This window comes from Arachis hypogaea, chromosome 5 (assembly GCF_003086295.3).
Source record: "Arachis hypogaea cultivar Tifrunner chromosome 5, arahy.Tifrunner.gnm2.J5K5, whole genome shotgun sequence".
Classification (NCBI taxonomy): domain Eukaryota; kingdom Viridiplantae; phylum Streptophyta; class Magnoliopsida; order Fabales; family Fabaceae; genus Arachis; species Arachis hypogaea.
The window spans coordinates 4,759,615-4,785,527 of NC_092040.1; the positions used below are offsets into that span (position 1 = coordinate 4,759,615).

At 26.2% G+C, this 25,913-nt stretch overlaps 1 protein-coding gene across 1 annotated transcript; it reads right to left on the reverse strand.

Annotated features, from left to right (window-relative positions):
* Positions 1-14,971: 14,971 nt before the first annotated feature.
* On the reverse strand, positions 14,972-15,918 carry LOC112800347 (chaperone protein dnaJ 11, chloroplastic-like). Its single transcript, XM_025842578.3, has one exon. The coding sequence runs from the start codon at positions 15,756-15,758 to the stop codon at positions 15,264-15,266; it is 495 nt and encodes a 164-aa protein (XP_025698363.1). The 5' UTR covers positions 15,759-15,918; the 3' UTR covers positions 14,972-15,263.
* Positions 15,919-25,913: the final 9,995 nt, after the last annotated feature.

Below are 25,913 nucleotides of genomic sequence, written 5' to 3' on the forward strand. Positions count from 1 at the left end.
GTTGCTAAATCGGTCGCTAAATTACATTCAGCTGAACTGTATTAACTCTATTATGAATATTTACTTCTTGCAGCTGTTGATTCATTAGAGAGAATGAGGGAGGAAAGCAAAAAAGCTTACCAATTTTTGACGTGGTGCCTTCGAAAGAGGCTCGAATTATACCAAAGTGTACAAGATGAGATAGATACAGTTGTTTGGTCTAAGTAGATATTAAATAGAGCATAGTTATGTTGTTCATGAATTATTTTTACCATATTTTAGTCTAGATTATAGATCATAAAATCTTATGTATTTAAGAATTATCAATATTTTAAATTCTATATTTCTATGTAAACATTTGTGAATGTTTTGGTATTTATTTGAAAAATTAATCTATGCTTGATTCTTTTTATATTTTGTGGAAATATAATTATTTATGAAACTTAAGTTTTAATAGTGGTAAATGTGAAATTAGTAAAAATCTATAATTATAAAATTACGAAAAACAACTGATTTGGTGACCGATTTAGATTTTTAGTTCAGGATTAGCGACTAATTTAGCGACGGATTTTAAATTTTTAAATCAAGTATTGGCGACCGAAAAGTTGGTCGCCATTTAGCGATGAAAATTTTGGTCACTAATTAGCGACCGATTTAGTGACCAAATACTATTTGGTGAAGGTTTGGTGGCCTTATTTAAAAATCGGTCGCTAACTGAAGTTGGTTGCTATTTTTTAATTAGCGACCAAAGTTTTAGTGACTACCAGAATTAGTCGCTAAATCGATCGCTGTTCCGATAATTTCTCGTAGTAAGGGGAAAATATTTTCTTGTCATAAAAAATAAAAATGAAAATAAGAAGAAATTTCAAGACATAAAATAAGAAGTACAGGGGTTGGCCTATTCGTTCTTAATTACTCTCCTGTATAGCCATCCCCAAAGGGATACATAAGCCCCTCATCTATTAAATTTAAATCTTATTATTCAGTACAACAATTATTACGTGTAATCTCTCCTCTCACTGATGGGGTAGTGTATGTACATATATTGAAAAATTGAATATATATCAAGTGCATTCGGTTAGATAATCAATAGAAGTTTAGCCAACAATAAATAATTAAATATTTTTTAATTGTACTTTGTTTTTTAAATTATTATTAATTAATAATTATTTAAATTTCATTTTTTAAATAAAAATTATTATTAATTAAATTATTTAAAATTCGTTAGTTATAAGTTGTTTACATATATTTTTTCATATCAAATAAAGCTAAACTTGATTAGATGTATTCTCACTTATTTTGCTTGTTAGTTGGCCGAATATATGGGTCCATAAAATACAGTGCCTGCTTAAGCCTTTTATTACATGTGTTAAAGCATTTTGTTGGCTAGTAGTATTACACCTCAATTCTTAATGGGACCAAAACTTTATTTGTAAAGCTGGCAACAAAATTTAGCTGGAAATTTTCTTTCTATTTCTAGATCTTAATTAGAATCACAATTTATTTACCTTTTCTTCCGATCCCCTATTGTTATTTTATTGTGAAATTTCGTATCTCATATATCGCTCCCAACATTTACATAGCTTCGTTCAGCACCTTATCACTGTACGGAATTTTGATATTGGTTTCAAACAAGACACAATATTTATACACAACTGACGAATGATGATGTCGTATGCCATTAAAACCAAGCTAACTAACTTTATTTCCTTACGGGCAAAAGAGGACAATTTTTTTTGTTTTTTTTTTGGGGGGGCCTCTAATTTGTTAATAATTTCATTCAATTCTGTGGACAAGATTAATTAATCATAATTAACTTTAGATGCGCAATAATAATATCTGTCTAGTATTCTAGTCACATAAGGTATAATTAGAGATATGAAAGCACCACGTGTGAGCACAAATGTTTCATAATTTGTCCCATTTATTTGAGCATATATATAGTGCATATAAAAGCAGACATTGATATAATTTAATATAATTTGTGTGATACCGAAGAGACAAGGCAGAAAAGCAGACATAGTGTTGTACTGAGTTTGTACTTTGTACTCTTTTGTCCCTTGCCCCTACCACTTTAATTTGTACGAACTTCGCGGAAGCACCCTCGTCTGGACTATCCCTCCAAACTCTCAACTCCATGCCATGCAATATGTCCCATCTATAAATTCTCTTTTAAGCGTCTCTAGAGACCTAACCATTAATTATTATTAATTCCATTTGAGTTTATTTTTTAGTGGATATAGTGCTCATTATATATCAATACACACATTGCTGAACAAACTTAGAATATGACGTTTCACTGAAGCGATTACAAAAATAGATTACTATTATATTACGTGTAATCAGATATTCTTATAAAATATATATTAAAAATAAATCAATATTTTTTAAAATAAAAAATTAATTACTTTTAAATTAAAATAATAAAATATATATTTATAAAAATTATAAAATTAATAGTAATTAACTTTTTACTTTATTATTTTATTAATTTTATTATTTTAGTGGATCCAATAAATTCGTTAAAAATATATTAAATAATACACATATAAATATATGATAATTGATTATTTAATAGTTAATTTTTAATGTGAATTAGAAATTTTTTAATAAGTTATAAACTTGAACCCCACAAGAGAAAAAGTGAACATAAAGCATCAGCTACCTCTCTTGCTGTTTCTGGGTAATGAGGAGCACTTATCATTACCGTCCAAAATATATAATGCAAACCAAATTCACCCTCAATAATTCATCTCGTGTAAGGGGTCGTTACTTTGATAATTTGACAATAAAAACAATATAACGGGGTTCACTTATTTTACGTATTAAAAAAAAGGCATCAATATGTGGTGCAGATTTCAGATCAATTTACTTGTTCATCAAAACCCAATGTGTGGTGCATAGAATAACAACGTAACTAACCCTAGTCCCTTCTTATTATTATTTAATTGCTAAGGAGGACATGTTTATAAACATTGGAGTTAATAAGTATATATGCATATACAGTAGAAGATAGGTTGTATTATTTAATTTTGTTTGGCTTTACATAATAACGTGGTGATTGGAAAGTGAGGAAAGAGGTTAGATTTGGGTGTAAAGACACATAAACTATATACTACTATAATTATACATGTGATCCAAAAACAATGTGTTATGTTATTAAGCTAAGCAGTGAAAGAGAAGCATGATAAAGAGCAAGGTGTGTGTGTGTTCTTTCCCACCCCGACACTCACTACCAATCCAATGCATTTACGTACGGATGTGGTGTTGTAATGGGGCATAGGCTTATGAGCAGTCCTGGGTCTTGAAACAAAAAAGTTTTAAGAGAGTCAAATATTATAATTAATTAAGTATATAAAAGTATTTATATTCAAATTAAATCTATTAATTTTTAAATTTATAATTATTATAAATTCATAATTACAGGATTGTAATAAATTATAAAACAATTAAAAATTTATAATTCACATAATATTGTTTAAAATTTAAATATATAGATATTTTTGTTCAAATCATTTTTTTAAATATTGAAGTTCAATAAAAAAATAAATTGATAAATTTAAATTATAACAAGATTTTTTTTATTTAATTTTATAATCCTACTTATTCTATTGTGCAACAAATTTTGACAACAGTAATATATAAAATTAAAAAATTAGATTTATTTTAATAAACATTTATATATATTATTTATCTAATAAATCATGTGAAATTACTTTATCTATTTTATAATTTAGTTAAAAATTTATTTTGTTTTATAAAATATTAAAATTAATAAAATAGTATGAAATCATTTGTTTGTATTATATTATTTGATTTTGTTTAGTAAAATTATTATAATTATTTAATATAATTATCTAATTCTTCTTATTATTATAAACTTATAAACTTAAGAAATATTCTTTATAATTATAATATATATGAAATTAAGATATAAATAAAAAATATTAAAAAAAAGAATATTTGGAGAAAGAGAGGAAGAAAAAGAAGAGTCACAAAGTACTTTTTAAAATTGGTATGTGCACTAAAACTAATTATTTCTGAGATTCTAATTGCATCAATTATATAATTAAGATTATAAGCAAAAATGCACTACGTTAATCTCTGGTCAATTTTTTATTAACGGCGTGTGTAATGTGACTTGATGACGTAAACCATTAAAGACATGTGTTATTTTATAGTTTGGCCACATGTAATGACATGATAATGGGTCAATTAGTGACACGTATCATGCTAACATAGATGGTCGTGTTACGTGTCACAATACTATTTCTTCACGTGTCAGATTATGCTACATGTCATACACTATGTCATTAATGTAGATGCACTAAATTGATCTGTATTAAATGACTCATTTTAGTCCCTAAAATAATGAATGTCGTGTAGTAAACTAGTCCTTCTACCAATTTTTTTCATTTTTTTTGTAAATTTAAAATACTCAATATCTTTGGGCGTATTAATTTTAATTTTATTTTTTTATATATTATTTAAATACAAGTAGTTTTGATCAATATTTTAAGATTTTAAATTTAATTATATAAATTTTTTTATAATATTTTTTTTTTGTTTATCCAAACGGTATTCCCAACCCGACAGGTTAAGGACTAATCCGTCGCAGATCTGAGCTCCATTTAAGGGTCTGCCGCTGGCCACTGGCCAATGGATTGCTGCATGCACAAGGTGGAGTTCGAACTCCTGACAGTTGTTTAAGCGGACGAGTGAGCTGATCACTCGACCAACCCAAGTTGATTTTTTTTATATAATTATTTTTTGGTTTCCCACGGTATCCCCCAGCCCGGCAGGCCAAGGACTAATCCGCCGCGGTACTGAGCTCCATTTAAGGGTTTGCCGCTGGCCAATGGGTTGCTGCATGCACAAGGCGGGATTCGAACTCCCGACACTTGCTTAAGCGGACTAGTGAGCTAACAACTAGACCAACCCAACTTGATTTTTATATAATAATAATTTTTTTTTGGTTTCCCACGGTATCCCCCAGCCCGGCAGGCCAAGGACTAATCCGCCGCGGTACTGAGCTCCATTTAAGGGTTTGTCGCTGGCCAATGGGTTACTGCATGCACAAGACGGGATTCGAACCCCCGACACTTGCTTAAGCGGACTAGTGAGCTAACCACTAGACCAACCCAACTTGGTTATATAATAATAATTTTATCTAACACTATTTCTCTTTTATTCCACTGAAGGCCCAAATCTTTTTTTGGACATGTCCGGCCCGGAAAAAGGCCCAAATCTTTAGAAATCGGGTTACAGGGATTTCAACTACGTTCCTTGGAGGACCCAAGAAATAAGACCAAAACCAAGGTCTGTCAAAGAAAACAGACAAAAAAAGTTTTGTCCAAGAAACACATTACCGTGTCTAGGGGTGCAATCAGCCTGCCTAACCTGGCAAAAAAGAGGAAGATTAGATTAAAAATTTCAGCTCCCTTAAAGTAAAAAATCCGTCAAAAATCCAAACTAAAAGCTGCTGCGACAGGGTTTGGAAATGGGTTTGGGACGCACGGGTTCGGTTCGGGTTTGGGTATGCGTTTTGAACAGAGCCAAAAGAAAAACGGAACAGTTGTCCTGACAAAAAAAAGTTGTCAACCAAAAAACAAAAGCATAAATGTTAAAATTTTAAGTTGATTGGTCTAGTGGTTAGCTCACTAGTTCGCTTAAATAAGTGTTGGAAGTTCAAATCCCGCCTTGTGCATGCAGCAACCCATTGATCAGCGACAAACCCTTAAATGGAGCTCCGCAGCAGATTAGTTCTTGGCCTGCCGGATTGAGGGATACCGTAGAAAACCAAAAAAAATTTCAATTTTCCCTTATTCATTTTCACAAGTCACCACTATTCACCCTAACCCTCCTTCTCCCTTTTCAAAGTCACCTTTACCAATCCCTCATTTTAATTTTTTGTGATAAATCTGGAAATATGTTCTATTTTGATTGTTATTTCTTGTTTAAAATGAAAAACAATAGTAATTAAAAAGTCAGCATCTTATTAATGAAAATTTTATTTCTTAAAAAGAAATTGGTGGGCCAACCCAATGTGATACAAGTAGAAGAGAGAGAGAACCGTTGGTGGAGGTGCGCAAGAGAAAGGAATTCGAAAACCCAGGTGTGTTTGGCAAATTCGTTTGAGAGGATAAAAGTGCGTTGAAGTTTTTTGAACGCTGTTTTTTTATGTTTGGCAATCTTTTTCTTCTAAACGCAGAAGTGATTTTACAGTTTAAAAACGCGTTTACTGTAAGCAAAAAATTGTTACTTTTGCGTTCACTTCAACGTGAATTCGGGTGTGTTTGGCAATCACGTTGAGAGAGGAAAAGTACGTTATAGTTTCTTGAACGCTTCCATTTTTTGGTTTGGCTAATTTTTCTATCTATAAACGCATAAGTGATTTTGGTTACAAAACCACGTTTACAAGAAGCAAGAATTTCTAACTTTTGCGTTGCACTAACTGGCTTTTAGCCACTGACATTTAACCTTTATTTTTTTTACCAACTTTATCCTCTATATATATTATTGTATTATTTATAGAATTCTTATTGTTTCTCTTTACATGAACTCTTTTTTTATTATTTATTATTTATATTTTTTACTAATTTCTTATTTGACATTATATATTTTTATAATGGTAATTTTTGTACATTATATTTATTATTATCTCTTTAGAATATAATTTATTGATCCCATTAAGTAAAATAAATTAAACAAAAAAATTAATCATAAATAATAATAATAGTAAAAAATTATAGCGTACTAAAAATACTAAAAATATACTATATAAAAACATATAAGAAAAAAATATAAAAAAAATTAAATATATATGAAAAATAACATTATAATTTAATGTCATATCCTTTTTAGTAATTATCTATCTAAAAATGATTTTAACTAATATTATCCAAACAATATTTATTTTATCAAAATCAATTTTAGTATAAAGATGCCAAACATAAATCATATTGTCACAAACTTACTTTTACACAAAATCAATTTTATAAAATCAATTTTATTCAAACTCCAATTTAACCAACCACAATCCAAACACACACTCCACCTTTGATGATTATTATTGGTTTTTTCCAAAAGAATTTTCATATTTATTTTAAGTCATTTCAAATATTTTAAATTTTTTTCAATTTTTAGTATTTTTATATTTTGTTTTTTATTAAATTTGTTATTTTAATTCTATTATAATATGAATTATTGATTTTATTAAAAATAATAAAGTAAATAAAAAACTAATCATACATAACAATGGAATCATAAGTAATAAAATTTTACAGTCCAAAATAATACTAAATAAAAGAATACTGAAAGTACTAATAAAATTATAGAATATTTTTTTGTTTGACATTGTAAAATTTTTTATTATAATTCTTGTTCATTATTTATTATTCTAATTTGTTATAATATGTATTATTGTTCCTATTGAAAATGATAAATTAAATAAAAAATTAATTATAAATAATAATAAAAACATAGTTAGTAAAAAATTAGAATCCAAAACAGTAAACAAAATAAGATTATTGAGAGTACTCATAACAAATATTAAAATATATTATTTTATATGTTATTTTTAATTTAATAAATAAATATTAATTTTTATTAGAAAAATTATAACAAATTAAAATAAAATTGTATAAAAATATTATATAAAAAATATACTAAAAGAAGTATAAAAAAAGGATTAAATATACTAAAAAATAATATTATAATTTAATATTATATTTTTTTAGTAATTAACTAATTATCTATCTAAAAGTGATTTTAATTAATATTATCCAAACAATTTTATTTTATCAAAATTAATTTTAGTATAAAATTACCAAACATAAATCGGCTAATTTTTTTTATATTGGTTAAATATATGTGTAATACATTGTTATTGAAAGATTAGGTGTTTTTTTATATGGTGTTTTATTCAAATCGGACGGTCCGATTTGTTTGAAGAAAAAAATAAACTACAAATCGGAGGGTCCGATTTGTATGTAAAAAAAATTACAAATCGCATGTCCGTTTTGTATTTTTTATTATTTTTATTTTTTAAAATAAAAATCGGACGGTCTGATTTCAACATTAAAATTTTTTTATTTTCGAAATTACAGATCGGAGCGTCCGATTTGTGATTGTTTGGGAAAAAAATAAAACAAATCCGAGGCACCGATTTGTAGCTCCCACATCTTTGAGAGATACACTCTTCTCTCTCCCACACGAAAAAGAAAAATTAATATAAATAATGTTGGCATAAACTCACTTCTATCCAAAATTAATTTTATAAAATTACTTTCATTCAAACTCCAATTTAGCCAACTCTAATCCAAACACACACGAGATTGTCACAATCAATAGTGGTCCTATCTTCCCAATTTTCACTCATTCTTGTGACATAATAGCAACCCATACACTTTTACTTTTAGGCAGGACTCTAAGTTCAAGTTAGGCATGAGAAAAAAAAGACACTAAATTAGGTAATGTGTGTCCACAAAGTTGTGAGTTGAGAGAGTGTTCTCCTATGACAGTAGAAATGAAAAGTGATTTTCGATTTCATAGTTTATACTTCATACTACCTTATTGCTTAATGGATCAAGAGATTATGACAATCCAGTTGTTCTTACAAACTCATTTACTTTGTGTTTTAAAATAAAGCGAAAATCTATATGGATAAACATATTATTATTCACTCATTTTATTTTTAAAATTCATCAATGACATTTTTCTATGTTTCTCTATATAGTAAATTAAACTTTCCTGCCAAAACACCGACTTATTAGTCTTATCATTATTATTAATTATTAAAAGTCCGACCAGAGTTATAACGTATTCTCTCAATTTTTGTGATTGTCAGGGGTTTTTTAAATACAAACAAAAAAACTGAGCAACGTACTGTATGTATATGTATGTATGATTTAGGTGCTGTACATTGAATGAGTGATGGGCCATTATTTAATAGCAGCATAATTCATGAGGACCACCTGCTAGATGGGATACATGGCTTAATATCATTGGTTTGGTTTGTGATGTATTTATTTTGTTAATAACGAATGCCAAAGTGGGATCTTACTCACTATACAAGTAAATTAATTAAGCAGATCAACCTTGCAATCAAATCAATTTCTATTTGAATGCACCGACCGAAAGCAGAAATTAAATAAACACAATTATTATGTCATACCTTCCAATATATATATATATATATATATATATATATATAACTGAGATTTGTTTACGACATCAAACACAAAAATCAACCCAAACTCCAACAGCAACCAAATTCAGACACCAAAGCTATAAGATAAGATACCAATGTACCAAAAACACTAGAAATACTTGAAATACTGAAGCTGCATGTTCTATTCCATGTTTCCATGTCTTAGTTTAATTTTGATCCTAAAAATCAGTTTTATGTTAGCAAAAACCACCTTTAAGGCTTTAACATTTATTACTGGCACTGCATTATACAAATATTTTATAGAATCATGCATATAAATAATAGTTTATTCTAATCTAATAGAACATCTCAAATAGAATATTTTTAGAGTATTAATTTTGATATTTTCAAAAAATACGACAACAATAAAATTTTGTCCTATTAAATAAGGTCGGCTACATAGATTAAATGACATTATTAAATTTTATTATATATCATGTCTATATATACATAGTTACATGTAAATTTTATTTAACCATTTTATGTATAATTTTTCTAAGTTTTTTTTTTTGTCTTTCACTTATGTCCATCTGATATTCTCAAAAGATAAATTAATTTAAAATTAAAATCTACATCAAAATTAATTTATAAAATAAAATTAATTTTATCTTAAAAACATAATATTATTTTAATAAAAAATTAACAAAATTTTAGTACTAATATAATTATATAAATAAAATAATTAAAAATAATATAAAATTTTAATTGAACTAAAATTAAATATTAAAAAAATAAATTTTATTTTAATTTTAATTTATTATTTATAATATATAACTCTACAAATATTTATATATCATAAAATAAAATTAAAATTAAAACTAACGTTAAAAATTCTCTAATATTCATCCAACATTTATTGAATTAGCATAACGAACCTTTATTCTCGAACCTCTTAAGAATTTTTTCTGTGTATATATTCTAGAACCTCAACAAGTCGAAGCTGGATCCGTTACAGCAGCTAACGTCAAAATCAGAATTATTATTTTCCACTCTGATGTGGAAAAATAAATTAGGGTTGTAGAATTTTGTTCTGCCACGTCAATATGAAATACTACACCCAGTCAAAGTAATAATCGTGTTCAATTTTGGTTCTAATAATGGTGACTAGCTATTACCTCCTCATGAATAATAAAAATATTATTTATATATTAAATTTAATTATTAAAATTAATTATTAATATATTTAAATATAAATATATAATTTAATTTATTTTTAATATTATTGAGTTTGAAAAATGTTAAATTATTATGATGATCAAACATTAATTAAAAAAATTAAAATATAAAATTATTAATTTAATTGTATTGTAATGATAAATTGATTGATTAACAATTTTATTGTGTGTAGATTTTGTGATTGGACAAAAAATTAAACAAAGTCTAATGTCATGATAATATTCATCTTTGTACAAAAATGATATATCATATGTGACTGAATTATTACGTTAGTTGCGCCAGAATTTATTGAGTAAGCTCAATTAATCTCTGGTACAAGACCAACAGAGGCTTGGTCCAAAAATTAGAAGAAGAAAGAAAGAATTGATGCATGCTTTCCTCGGTTACCCTCTTTTCTCTTTGAATGAAATTCAAATTTAATTAATTTATCTTTATTGAATTGGTAACAGGAAAGCGAAAATGGAGAAAAGAAAGTGGATAATTAACTCATTTTAATTTTTTTTTTTACTTTCAATAAAAGTTTTTCTCTCTTCTTTCTATTCTCTCTATAGTTTTCGGTCACATCCATCAGAAAAATGATGGAAGAAAGAACAAACTATCAGAGAAAGAAAGAACATAAGCTAGAAGAAGTAAGCAACCAAAGTGATGATGGTCCTTGCAAAAAGAAGATCTATAGTTGGCATGGCTGAGATCTTTACCATTAATGACAAAATGTGGTGAAGAAGTCTCAAGATCTCCATACCTAAAAATGGTAGCAATCCAATTCGGCCAGAGAAGAAGATCCCTGTGGTATGGCTCGTCTCTACTTTTGTTCATCCATCACAGAAGGTAGCTACTATAGCTACGTGGAGGAGGAAGCAAAAGTGGAGCAAATGGAGCTGACAAGGATCAAGTGTTCATTAAGGGTCATAAATTCTTCTTAGGGACCAAGTCAAGATGGAAGGCTCAGATTGATGAAGTTTGATGAGAAGGGATGAGAGAAAGATAATTGCATGTTGGTTTTTGCTTTCGGTTCCCTCTCTCTTTTCTCTGTCCGAACCGGTTTTAGTGATTGAAGAAGAAGTTGGCTCGGTTGAACCGTTTCAACCTTGGAAGCTTCCCCTTCTATAATAAGGGTGAACGGCCAAGGGTTGAGACAAGGAGAGTAAGCACAGAGTTTTCATAGTTACCCAAACTAACAGAAGTTCTTCTCCTTCAATGTTTTTTATTTTGTATTTTCTTTAAATTTTGTCTGTCTTGAGCCTCATGGTGAAAAAGGCAAACTTTGAAGTTTATAAGAAAAAGCAAATGAGTGGAAAAAGACAGAGTATACAAAATTAAAGAAAAAGCCATGGTATCCTAGAGATCCTTCATACATCTATGTGTTGTGTATCATAATTTTGTGGGAATTCCCTTACAAGTTGGATTAGCACTTAGTAGTTGAAAGCTTGATAGGTGACCAAGTCAAGTTTAGGGTTGGGGATAGATTCTGGACTTGTCCCGGATAGAAATGGTAGTTCCTAAGGAGAATTGGTGTCTGTAACCTACATGATTATAGTAAAATTTCATCATTGTTGTGATGGAGACTGGATGTAGGCTGCATTGCACTTAGCAGCTGAACCAGGATACTTCTTGGTATAATTCTCTATCTCTCTTCTACTCCATTTCTGTTTTTGTTGCATAAAAAACAACGTTGAAAAATACTTCCTGACCGATTACGAGACAAAAAAGCGTCTCTTGACTAGTTACGAAACAAAAAAAAATCTCCTGAAACCAGTGACGGATCCAAAAAATTTTGGTAGTGGGGGCAAAATTTATATAACATCATAATTATTTTTATAATAAAAATAATATATGTATATCAAAAATTAAATATTAAATTATTTATTAATTATTATATATCTGTGTATAAATATATGTATTGTTTAACTTATTTTTAGTGTGTATTTTATATTTTAATATATATTTTATACAGATAATTATTTTTTATGTACATATAACATAATTATTGTTATGATTATATTTTATTATTGTAAAATATGATTAGCCATCAAAATATCTAATATATAAATTACAATACTAAAATAATAATTTAAATAATAATATATAATTTAAATGTCTTTTATTTTAGGTTTTATATTTTAAAAAATTAAATAATTTTTCTGTTAATTACCATCAAAATTTCTCTCTTTTTATATATATTACTAAATAATTATTTAAAAATTCACTTCCTAACATAATTAGAAGTCGACTCTTATTTATATTTATAGTTAAAAAAGTTCTTTCAATTAATACAGTTGCTATGCAAAAATTAAAGCTAATTTGAAAAGAAGATAAATAATATTTTTTTGAGTTGATTTTTAAAAAAGAACACTAATTTCGTTTAAATTTGAGAATTGATCATTCTAAGTTCTAACGAATTTCTAATATAAAATTTTTAAATCGACGATTAAGTACCAAAAGTTGAGTAAAAATTTATTGTGGGGTCAAATTTAATAATTTAATGGGGCAAATAAATATTATTATCATATACTACTAAAAAAAATTCTAAATTATCGTAGGGGCGCTTGCCCCCACAACAGTGGATATAGAACCGTCCCTACCTGAAACTATCTTAAAAGACAAAAAATAACTCTCAGCAAAAAAATGAACTAAGATTCAACTCCTATTTTTTAGTCATTAATTATTATTAAATATATATTTATATTTTAATATATATTTTATATTAATAACAAACAAATAACATAATCGTATATATGAATAAATTAATAACTGCCATCGCCGCTAAAAGTTAAAAGAAATGGACATGGCAAAAAATTTATCGTTACAAGTAAGTAATAACTTACTATTTTTCCTTCTGTGTTGTGATTTGTGAATCAGCGATTTTCTTATGTCGATTTCGAGTGAGAGCAATTATTTTATTTTTATGAAGATTATATAACGCCTTCCCCAGTCGTCCGTTGGTTTCTAAGTATCTAGAAGGTTGTTTTCTTCTCTCTCATCTGTGATTGTGTATATATATATATTTATATATATTTTTGTATAGTTGATGAATAATAAGGTTTTGGAAGATAGCTATATTAGTCTACATAACATAGGCATCATGACCACATCTTAGCTTCTAGAACAATTGCAGTGCAAGGCATAATGGTAAACAAGAGTACAACCCGATATTTTTATCAAATTGATTGATTATTATTCTTTTCAAAGTTGCTGAAAATTAAATTAAATAACATCCACGAGTAGGGAAAAAGGAGCTTTCTCTTTTCTTTAGTTAATATTATTCAATTGGTTTTCACATCCTTTTTCTTCGCCTTATTTTGTCCAAATTGTAGAATGGTATGAGGAAGAAGATTAATTAAGAAATAAAGAACAATGAAAAGGCTGTTGACACATTCCATAACAACAATCCCAATCAGGTTTCCCCTCCACCCCACACAAATCCCATTTACTCTAATTAAAGTTTCAAATTAATTAATCATTCAAATTCTTCAAATTGAATCATTCCTAGCAAGTGCTACCGTGCCGGTGCCCAAATTTGTTTACATCTCCGTCCCTATGAAGAAAGTGAAATTGCTTTATACATATTCATCAATTATTAATTATTATCATAGCAGAATTACCAGGTTTGCATGTGTTATGTTCCCCTAGGTAGGTTCAAACTGCCGGCGAGTATCTTATCTGCGCGGAGCACCGACCACCACGATGTTTGCTGACAGAAAATTACTTATTTAATTAAGCGAGATTAATTATTTACTATTTATTACCTTTTTGTGTCTCTCTCTGTCCCTTAAAAAGTAAGCAATTTTTATTATATATTTATATCCTACATTTCACATATCCTATGCATAAGAATATCTACTTAGAGTTATATGAAGAAAAATAATTAATGAAAATCACCAAAGGATAAGTATTACTATTAATAGAATAAAATGCACTTTTTTATGCACGGAAGACTTTTGAAATATTTTATAAAAAGTTTACAATAAGTACCATTATTTATAACATAAATACTATAAACTAAATTGATATCTATTAAAAATTGAAGAGTTTGAAAAAAATTCTCAAATTTATAGTATGTTGAATATTCTAAATGATTGTTTGGATATCACCAATTGTGGAGATAAACCAAAATTATTAGGTTTTCAAGTTCCCAACGGAAGCACGTCACCGTCCATGTCATGCTTCGTTGCTTCATACGGAGCGTTGAAGTAATCAAGTAGCTTCCCTCTCTTTGTGTGTATCAATTCAACGGACAGTAGAACCTCACCGTCGTAGAGTACTCGTATAACGTATGCCGTAATCTATATCTTCTAGAAACCTTGAGCTTCTAGAATTTCGTTACCCCACCCACATGGTGTTGAGTGTTGACTTTAATTTCAAGGTCCCAATCATCCGGAGTGGCATTTCTATCTAACAAGTTATTTTCAAGAAACCCAAATTGCCTTGTTTTCTACTTTTGGATAACTCTCCCATGCATCATCCCCAGATTTCACAACCTCAGAGTTCAATTTATCCTATGCTTAGCTGATTATAGCAATCAACCTCCAACTAATTTTAATTTAGTCTATTATTTTTCAGTAAAAATTCAAGGAAATATAACACAATAAGTTGAAAATAGTAGAATAGTCATGAAAAGAAGACATGTCAATTTTGTTTTTTTCTCGATTTTTCATTTTTACACCAGAGAAAGGGTACACTGTAAGTACTCGTGACCCCCTTTTTTTTTATCGTGGGACAAAACTCAGCAGAATCTAGTTCTGTAAATTAGCAAGTTGCCTCTACATCTACGCGTACATGTACAAATACGTAGTATAATACGTAATAACTAACTAATAACTATGATCAAGGGCAAGGGCAAGGCGTTTCAATAACTCCGCCTTCTCTCTTGTTTTCGTGACTCGGCCGAGTCGACTCACTACCAGCACTGGTCCGTTTCCCAGTTCCGGCTGGTGTAGCCAGAAAATACGGACGCCGTCGACAACGGCCGTTGCCGCATCCCGAATAGGCTCCGATCGTAAGTGGCGCGCTTGTCAGGATCCGACAGAGTACAGTAAGCATCGTGAATCCTCATAAACTCGTCCGCCGAGGAGCTTTTCCGATCGATCGCCGCCACGTCCGGGTGGCAGACTCTGGCGAGTCGCCGGTACGCCGCCTTGATCTCCTGGCTGGAGGCACCGGCGGGAATACCAAGAACCTCATAGAGAGAACTGCAGGAAGGGACGATGGCGTCTGGGTTCAGAAACGAAGGCCTCTTTTGGTCCGTCCAGGTAGAGCGTGCTTCTGCGGTGGCTGTAGCGGTGGCGAAGGAGACAATCGGGCGGGATCTGACGCGTGAAGGAGGCGGAGCGACGGATCCTCCGATGAAGTTAGCGGCGGGGAGAGACGAAGGAAAGGACGCAGATGAAATCATGTTTGATTGTTGAGTTGGTTTGAATTGGGGATGGAATGCGAGGAATGAAATGGGGATTAGGGTTCTTATAAAACAGAGGAGAGAGAAAAAAGGAATGGGGTTGTGAGTGGGGTCCACCACCAACACATACCATTGGCATAGCCGTGGTAATCTTGTGTTTGGACTTTTTGTGTGAGAAAGGCTTATCCAATTCTATGGGCAATTTTGCTGACTCACCACTTATTTGGCTCTCTACCTATTATAATTAAAAATAATAGCTATTATTATTGATTGCATTTAACACCGCTGGTAGCATAGCCAGTGGCATCTGAGTTAGCCATCGTTGTCAAATTTAGGCGCAACAACACTGTGGCCTACCACAACTTGGTTATTATCTCTGATTCGCCATGGCTCGCTCTCATCCAAAACACCGGATTCAATTGAAAAGGAAGCTCCGTGGAGAAGCCATCGGAACCTCAATTATTTATACTTAGATCATGTGTCTTAATAAGTTGTGTCTCGAGATCTTAATAAGGAACTGTACACTGTAATACCGATCATTTGAGAAGTTTTAAAAATAATTTTTTAAATTTTTGAATTATAAAAGATAGTAGTATTAATGTTTGGTATAATTTTTAAAACTAAATTGTAACTTTTAAAAAATTATTTAGAAACTTATAAAAAAATAAAAAAATAATTTTTTTCATAATATTATTATTATTTTTTATCACATTTTTATGAAATAAACACTTTTAAAATAAAAAATTTAAATACAAAATAACTTATTTATAAATTATTTTTAATATAATTATTTATTATTTAAATTATTTTTTAAAAGTAATTTAATTAAGCTACTTTTTCAAATTGGCCGTTTGTAACGAAAACATTTAACTGGAACTGACCTTCACATTCCAAACATTAAATTTTTTATATATTTATTAAAATATTGAAAGTTCATATTATATCCTGAGAAACTTAAATAAAAGAATTCTTAAATTTTTGCTTGGCCTTTTCTTTCTTATTCAAGATCCAAACCCTACCATAAATTGTTATGCCTCTAACTTTATTATTGTATCCTTATTTGTCGATTGAGGGGGACAAATTTATATGTTTGTAATGTGAACATCATTCAATATATATAAATTAAGACATCCTGGAAAACTTAGATCTTGGAATAATAATTAAACATTCCATAATTTGGATCACATATTTTTGGAGCAATTAGCTCTTCACAAACGGTAATGACAAAATGTCTTACAACTTGTGAATTTTGCCATTTTCTGCAAGTAGAAGCACTACGGCCAAATCAAGTCGACTTAACTTTTCATATTACGAAAGAGAAGGGATGAGGAGACAAAAAAATTGTGGGGTCTATCATTGGGAGCTTTATAATATCTAAGGTTATAAGATGCCTTAGTTAACCTAAGAAAATAAATACTTCTCTTTTTATGTATTTAAATTTGTTCTAGAAAAATTGTGAATACAAGTAACAAAGTCCTTGAGAGGAAGGCAAATGTTGGTATAGCAACAACAAAGCCAAGACTTATGTGAAATACGACTAGTATTAAAAAGGTTAATATAGTAATTAACCTTTATGGTAAACTTCTGTCTAACTGCATTTCTTCTAGAAAGAATTTATCATTGTTTCTATTTACCAATATGCACCTTATTAGTACATGATGCTCATACTGAAATTGACATAAAGTAATTTATACTCCATTTCATTATATATGTTTTTTGGTTGAATCTAATATCAACTATTAATAATTAAAATATGTCATATTCAGCGGGGGACATAATTGCTTTGCTTTTAAATTAAAGAAAAAATGAAGATATATGTGAAGTACCAACTTTACTTTTTGGATTCATGGATTAATAAGAAGATATATTTAATTTGGAACAAGGTAAGTGACCAAACAATGGCTCATGTGACAATCAAATTAAACACACTCCTTCACTTCTCTGACTCTCCTCCGTGTCTTCTTAGCAACAACAACAACAATGACCAAGTTACCTAAATTCTGTAGGAAATAATAAATTCATATGAAATACCTTTAGGTTTAATTATTTATTTTATCTGATCGTGAATTTTTTTTTTTACCAACAATTGTATTATTGTTGCTAAAATTTTTTAACGACAAAATATGAGACGATTAATGTTTAATTATTTATAGATATATTAATATTTATTTTTGTTATCTTTAAAAATAAAATAAATTGTCACTAAAAATAATTTTTTTAATAGTGCATTTGTAAGGATTTATTTTAAAAGATGGATGATGCGTCCATTTTTACAACTATAGCAGCTATGAATTATTATGTTGCTGCCTTTATATACTTTATTTGAGGTTATACTAAGGTATAAGCCTGGCACTTCAGTGTGTTAACATAGCATAACATGCTCTCTTCGGACTGTTACATGGGAATAATGGTAAATTTATTATTTATTATTTGGCCAAACAATAATTTTTTTTAGTCGATTATTGTTAGCATAAATAATAAATATTAATTTATTTTTAACTAATTATTCGAATATATAAATATCATTGATATGTGTATATAATTCTGTCAAATATAAATTTTTTTTTTAAGTTGACTAATATTTACATAAATTATATACCGTTATATTCTTAATGTTTTAAAATAAATCAGTTTTTATTAAAAAAAAAACTACTTTGATAGTATTATATTCAATTAATTTATTTTAAAATTAAATTTTATAAAATATATGGGTATAATATCATATAAATTGTTATTAATTTTTTTATATAACAAAAGAAAGAACCGAAGATGCTCATGTAATGTGATATAAAATAATAACGTTACTCAATATAACATAATGTATAACAATCATATATATATATATACTAGCGGCTCAACAGGCACTAACGTGCCTGTTCAGCCGCTTTTCTATTATTTTTAAGAAATTAATTTTATTTTTTTGTTAATATATTATTTACGTTTCAAATTTATTAGATTTTTTTAATTTTAACATTGACGTGATCTTATTTATATCATATTTTGTTGAAACTAAAATTACTATAAGACACTTTAAAATGTTAAATTATAAAACCACACAACAGAGAGGTAACATAAAATGGTCATAGTTTAAAATTCTAGGTAATATATGAGGTAAAATATTCGATAGAGTAAATTTTTATTCTCAACTATTCTAAAATATACAAAAAGTATTTTCAGAATGATAATACTTCTATTGTATTTCTTTAAAAGTTTTGAATGTCGTCTATTAATTTAATTTTTTAAATTTATCATGACAAAATAACGATATGATGAGGATTTTGTCTGCTAAAATTGCGAAAATATTTTTAAAAAATAGTTTATTCATCGTACTTTATTTTGTTTTTTTGGTGTTTATGTTATATTCCACACATTATTAAATTTTAATTTGATAAGTTTTTTTATAATCAAGGGCTTATTATTTAGTTACTGTAATTTAATTAAGATTTATTTTTCATCACTAAATGATGTTATGTGTATTACAGTTATTGCCATTAAATAATATTTGTAGTAGCATTTTTTTTAGTTTGTACTTAAATTAGTTATTTAATAAAAATTTGTCCGATAACTCATAAAAATATATACAATGTTATCTATGTTTTTAATTTGAGAATTTTTAATTTAGTTACCTATTGACTTGTAATATTTAATATAGTATTTTGATATTTTTTAAGAAATTAGAACACATCTTGCCATGACCAAATTTTGCTATTTGTTAAATTTTTAGTTGGATAAAAATTCTATAATAAAAAGGATCCATATAATTTGTACAATACATTAATAAATACATGAGATAAAATAAGACATATTTTTGTACTATTTTTTAATAGTTGTTGTTTTGTGTTTAAGATAGATTTTTTCTAATTTTACTATTTAATTTTAAAAATATATGTTGTTAACAAAATGTTATTTCAAAGCTACTGTTATTATTAGTCTTACGAATATATTGCCTATTTAAAATTTATAGTATTTGTTAATTATTTGTTTTATTTTTTTATTATAGAATTCATAATTTTGTTTGACATTAGGCATTTTATATAGTAGTGTACAATATCAAACCTCTTAATTTATTCAATACAAAAAATATTTTAAATGAATATTATGCAATGAAGATAAAATATTAAAAATATAAGTAAAGTAAGTGAGTACTAACTATTCATATTTGCATGACTTTTAACATTGTTTGTAAATAGTTCATTATAAAAGATTGATTGAGACATTAAATTAGTATATTAAGATTATCTTGACCTACACTTATACAAAAAAAAATACAAACTTAATATGTTATAGATTATCTTAAAAGATTGTTAATCTTTTATATTAAAATTTAATGTGTTTATATGTTAACATTTCACATTAGAAATTTATTATATATTTAATATTATTAAATTAATATATTTTTTAATAATAAATAATATTACGTGTCTCATGATTATTATCATTGGCTGATATAATAGCATTTTTTTATAATTGATATTTAAAATAGTTATTCAATAAAAATTGATTCAGTAACTCATATAAATATGTAAAGTATTATCTATGTTTTTAATTTTAGAATTTGAAAATTATTTATCCAATCACTATTTGTAATATTTAATATAGTATTTAGATTTTTTATAAAATTATGACCCATTTTATTGTAATCAAATTTTGGCAGTTGTTAAATTTTTAAATGGACAATAATTTTATAGTAAGAAAGATTAATTTTTATTTATGCCATGCATTTAAATACATGAGATGAAATATTAATATTTTTGTATTCTTCTTCTATCATTATGTTTGTATTTAGGTCAGATTTTTTCTTATTTTATTTTAAAATTATAAAAATATATATTATTACCAAAATTTTAAAATATGAAAATATAAATTAAAATAAAAACTAAAAAAATTAAATTAAAGTATATTAAAAATCATTATGTTACATTAGTTTAACACAATATATAAATACTATTTTGATAATAAAATTATTATGTTTGACAACTTTTTGTAATTATCTTATAACGTAGTATTTTTATATATAAAATGACTTCATTTTTTTAATATAAGAATGCAAATGCATATTTTTTATTTTTAATATTTTATCTCAAGCATCTACATTAATTTGAAACATAAATATATTTTTTTTGTAATAAATTTTTATAATAAAAGTTTCAGTTAAAGAGTACTCAGTACTTCCTTTTATAATTTATAACAGTAAATTTATTTTCATTTCAGAGTTATTACTTTGTAAAATATATTTAATCACTCAAATTTAAAAATACACATGATAAAAAATAAGTAATATGTTAATTTTTTTCTCTTTATTCTATTTGTTATTATTAGTTTTATAAATACATTGTTTATTTTATTTTTTAATTATTTATATATTATATGATAAAGATGGAATATTAAAAAATTATTATTTTGTCCACTAAATTTATTTTATGAAATAGATTATGTAAGGATATACGAAGTCTAAAAAAAATTAGACACCAAATTCTAGTAACTTTTTATATTTTTTTATTAAGGAATGCTCTGTAATATGTAATTTTTTTAAGTTAAATAATAAGCATAAGAGTGTATATTAATTTAATTAATTTTGTTATAGAATACCAATTAATTATGTTACTATGACGTCTGTTATTTTGTTATTAAAAATGAATCGGTATTTAAATTGAGTACGTATTAATAATTTTTTTATTGAAAGTAAATAAAATAAAAAAAATTGAGTACGTAGTAACAGTTTTTTTTATTTTTTATTGAAATCAGGTTTTAAGTTCTGTCGTGTCGTGGGATAAATACGGTTTCTAATAAAGAGAGAATAGGGGTAAAATAGGAAGAAAGAATTGGATACCAAAATTCCGTATCCCCGTTGTATATTGGTATAGATTATTTTTTGAATTATATTTTGGTTTATAGTAATTTTAATTTTAATAAAATATGATATAAATAAAGTCACATCAACATTAAAATAAAAAATATTTATCTAATAAATTTGAAGAGTGGATGATATATTAATAAAAAAATAAAATTAATTTTTTAAAAACAATAAAAAAGCAAATGCCTATTCAGCCGCTTTTTTATTGAGTTAAAAAAATATTTTATTTTTTTATTTTTAAAATTATCAATTTAATATCAATAAATAAAAATTAATTATAAAAACATAAAATATTTTATATTATTTAAGATATGTAAAAATATAAAATAATTAAATTTAAATTAAAAAAGGTAAAAAGTTATATTATTATTATGTATACTAAAATTAAAATAAATATTTACTAACATGGTTTACAAATTAGTTATTTATATATTAAATTTATTTATTTTCTCAATCTTATTTAATTTGAAGCAAATTTAAAAATTTATATTCAAAAGACTCTTTAATTTTATGTATAATTCAAATAGATAAAAAAATATTTTTTTAATCTTATATTAAACATCTTTAATTATTTTTTATTTTATTATTATTTTAAAATTATTAACTTTTATTTTGATTATATCATTTCATCATATTATACACTATCATTTTTTTTATCATTCTTTTTACATGGATAACTATTAGTATTATTGTCTCACCGTCACTATTATGTTGTCTTGTTTTATTTTTTTCTTCTTCTTCTATTAACCACAACCGCAATCAATTACCATAATACCATTATGTCAGCTCTCATTTTTGTTCATCACTTTGTATGTGAAAGACAAATTAAAAATATATAAGAATGAGTTAACAAAATAATTTATGAGAGTTATTCAGTTCATTATTGATAGGTATATACATGTCAAAAAAAATTAAAAAATAAATATCAGATAAAAAATAATCATTTTTTTTAAATTAAATTGATAAGAGAAAATTTTGTATGTGAAAGACAGATTAAAAATATATAAGAATGAATACAATTTGGTAAGTAAACCGAAGAGAAAGGAAAATGAAGGTGAAAGTTATGCGTGAAATTAATATACGTAGTAAAATGGTATAAAATTTGCAATTGTAGTAAATGAAAGCGAGGAAAAGATGGAGACGATACAATCACGATATTCAAGGAAGAAGAATGATGGCAACATAAATAATAAGAGTGCACCTAATGGTGAGAGAAGAAGCACTAAAAATTGAATAATGAGATCAAATTTGGTATAAAGTACTCACATAAAGAATATATCCAAAATAAAACGATAAGATCCATAAAAAATTATTTATCACCCCTAATTATTTTTTTCCTCCTTTCATACATGGCGTCGAAAATCAACATTTGGCATAGTTATTATCTAGTTCAAAAAATTACAAAAACTCATCCAAATAATTGTTACATACAGAGAAGTACATTCAGACTTGGAAAGAGAAGTAAGAAAAATTGAAAACGGATAAAATTAATTAAATGGATAAATTATTGGAATAAAGAATTGAAGGAGAGGTTACGGTTTCTACAACTATTAGTGAATTATAGAATGAAAATAAGATAAAAGAACACGTGTTGCCGGTAAAAGTTCCATTGTCATGCACTTACATTCCTGTATGTTTCAAAAGTAAAATATAATTATTAAAAACTAATTGAATTCATAACAAAGAAAATTAGTTATCGTATTACCGGTATCAAATTAATGATGGGTGGTAATTCTTCTAATTATAGTCAATCGGGCTACTACTCCTATGTTTGTAGTTAATCGACTACATGCACTGGAGTTGGAATTGGAGTCAGTTGATATGGCAACTTATTTTCCTTGTCGAATCATCTCCCGATAAGTTGCTGTCTTTGTTCTTCTATCATATTGTCTTCTTCGCCTTTGATTTTGTGAAGTTTCCATTTTTATTTGTCAGAAACATAGCAAAATGCAGAGAAAAAAAAGGTTTGCGATACCAAAATTGAAAGTGAAAAAGTAAAAGTATTTAATTCTGTTGGGGGTTCAGTTTTTAAATTTAGTACGTAGTGGGAGCAGTTTTTTATTGAAAGTAAATCAGTCGTGGGTTGAAAATGAATCAGTTTAATACTCTGTCGTGAGATAAATTCTTTTTTTATAAAAAATAAAAAATTGAAAACGTAGTAACAGTTTGTTATATTGAATTCAATGTGTAACAAAAATAAAAAAGAAATAGGGATAAAATAGGGAGAAGAAATTGGATACCAAACTTTTCTATCCCATTCTATATTGGTATAGATAAAAAAATAGTTATTATGACAAAAATAAAAAAAATAGTAAATAGAAAATAATAGAAAAAAGAGTTATTATAATAGAAATCAAAGTTGTCGATTATGTAATGGGACTATTTCAATTCGAAAAGAATAAAAAAAATTCAAATCTAAATTTATTTTATATTAAATAAAATAAAATTACATAAAAAATTATTATTTACCGTATAAATTAAATAAAAAATTACCAATATTTTAAATAAATATTTTATATAACAACTGTCAAACAGAACTCACTGAATAAAAAAAATTGAACATCAAACTTCCATATTTTTTGTATATTGTTATTTTGTTATAGTATAAATAATAGTTTTAGAATTATCTAAATATTTTAATATAAATTATTTAATATTGTCAAAGCTAAAAAATTTAAGAGATAAAATTAATATTTCTTTTAATGATTATTTTTAAAATTATAAATACACAATAAAAAATTAGAATACATTAAAATAGTACCATAATAAAAAATAATTTAAAAGATAAAATTAACAAACTAATGGAATATATATGCACAACTAACCAATGTTATCATCATTCAGAATATTATTTGGACCAATTCTAATACTTGAATATCTAAAAATAGATTTTTATTATATAAATAATATTTTTTAAATTTCGTAAATCTTTTAATATAAATAATTTAATATTATCTGGACAAAAAAATTAAAAAATAAGATTAATATTTCTTTTAAGAATGATTTTTATCAAAATTATAAATACATAATAAAAATTTAGAGTACATTAAAATAGTACTATAATAAAAAAATTTAAATATTAAATTAATAGTGTAAATTTTTTAAGTGAACAATTAACAATCATAATATATTGTATTATAGATATATGTAACATAGTATATTAGAAATAATTAAAAGTTTACTAAGAATAATAATTTATACCCACTAATATTATTATCGTTCTATCTATTAAAAAATTTGGACCAATTTTATTACTATTATGAATATCTAAATAATTAAAAGCAAATCTATTATGGGCATGAGTCTAATGTATTTTTAAAATCTATCAATGTATTCAATAATATTAATAAGAGATGAGATGAGAAGAGAAAAATGGGTAAGAAGTGACAGGTAAGAATTACGTCAAGTGGCCAAGTGAAGTGATGGAAGTTTTTCAGAGATAACTGACATTAAGTGGAGAAGTTGATTAAAAAGGGTAATATTGGAAAAAAAAATTTGGATACCAAACCCATGTATTGCCATTATATTTTGGACCAATTCTAATACTTGAATATCTAAAAATAGATTTTTATTATATAAATAATATTTTTTAAATTTCGTAAATCTTTTAATATAAATAATTTAATATTATCTGGACAAAAAAATTAAAAAATAAGATTAATATTTCTTTTAAGAATGATTTTTATCAAAATTATAAATACATAATAAAAATTTAGAGTACATTAAAATAGTACTATAATAAAAAAAATTAAATATTAAATTAATAGTGTAAATTTTTTAAGTGAACAATTAACAATCATAATATATTGTATTATAGATATATGTAACATAGTATATTAGAAATAATTAAAAGTTTACTAAGAATAATAATTTATACCCACTAATATTATTATCGTTCTATCTATTAAAAAATTTGGACCAATTTTATTACTATTATGAATATCTAAATAATTAAAAGCAAATCTATTATGGGCATGAGTCTAATGTATTTTTAAAATCTATCAATGTATTCAATAATATTAATAAGAGATGAGATGAGATGAGAAGAGAAAAATGGGTAAGAAGTGACAGGTAAGAATTACGTCAAGTGGCCAAGTGAAGTGATGGAAGTTTTTCAGAGATAACTGACATTAAGTGGAGAAGTTGATTAAAAAGGGTAATATTAGAAAAAAATTTTGGATACCAAACCCATATTGCCATTATATATTGTTATAGATATCATTCTTAAATCTATATACATATACATAAAATTGTGATACAATATAATCCAATAATATAAGTATATAACTTGATGTCTTAAT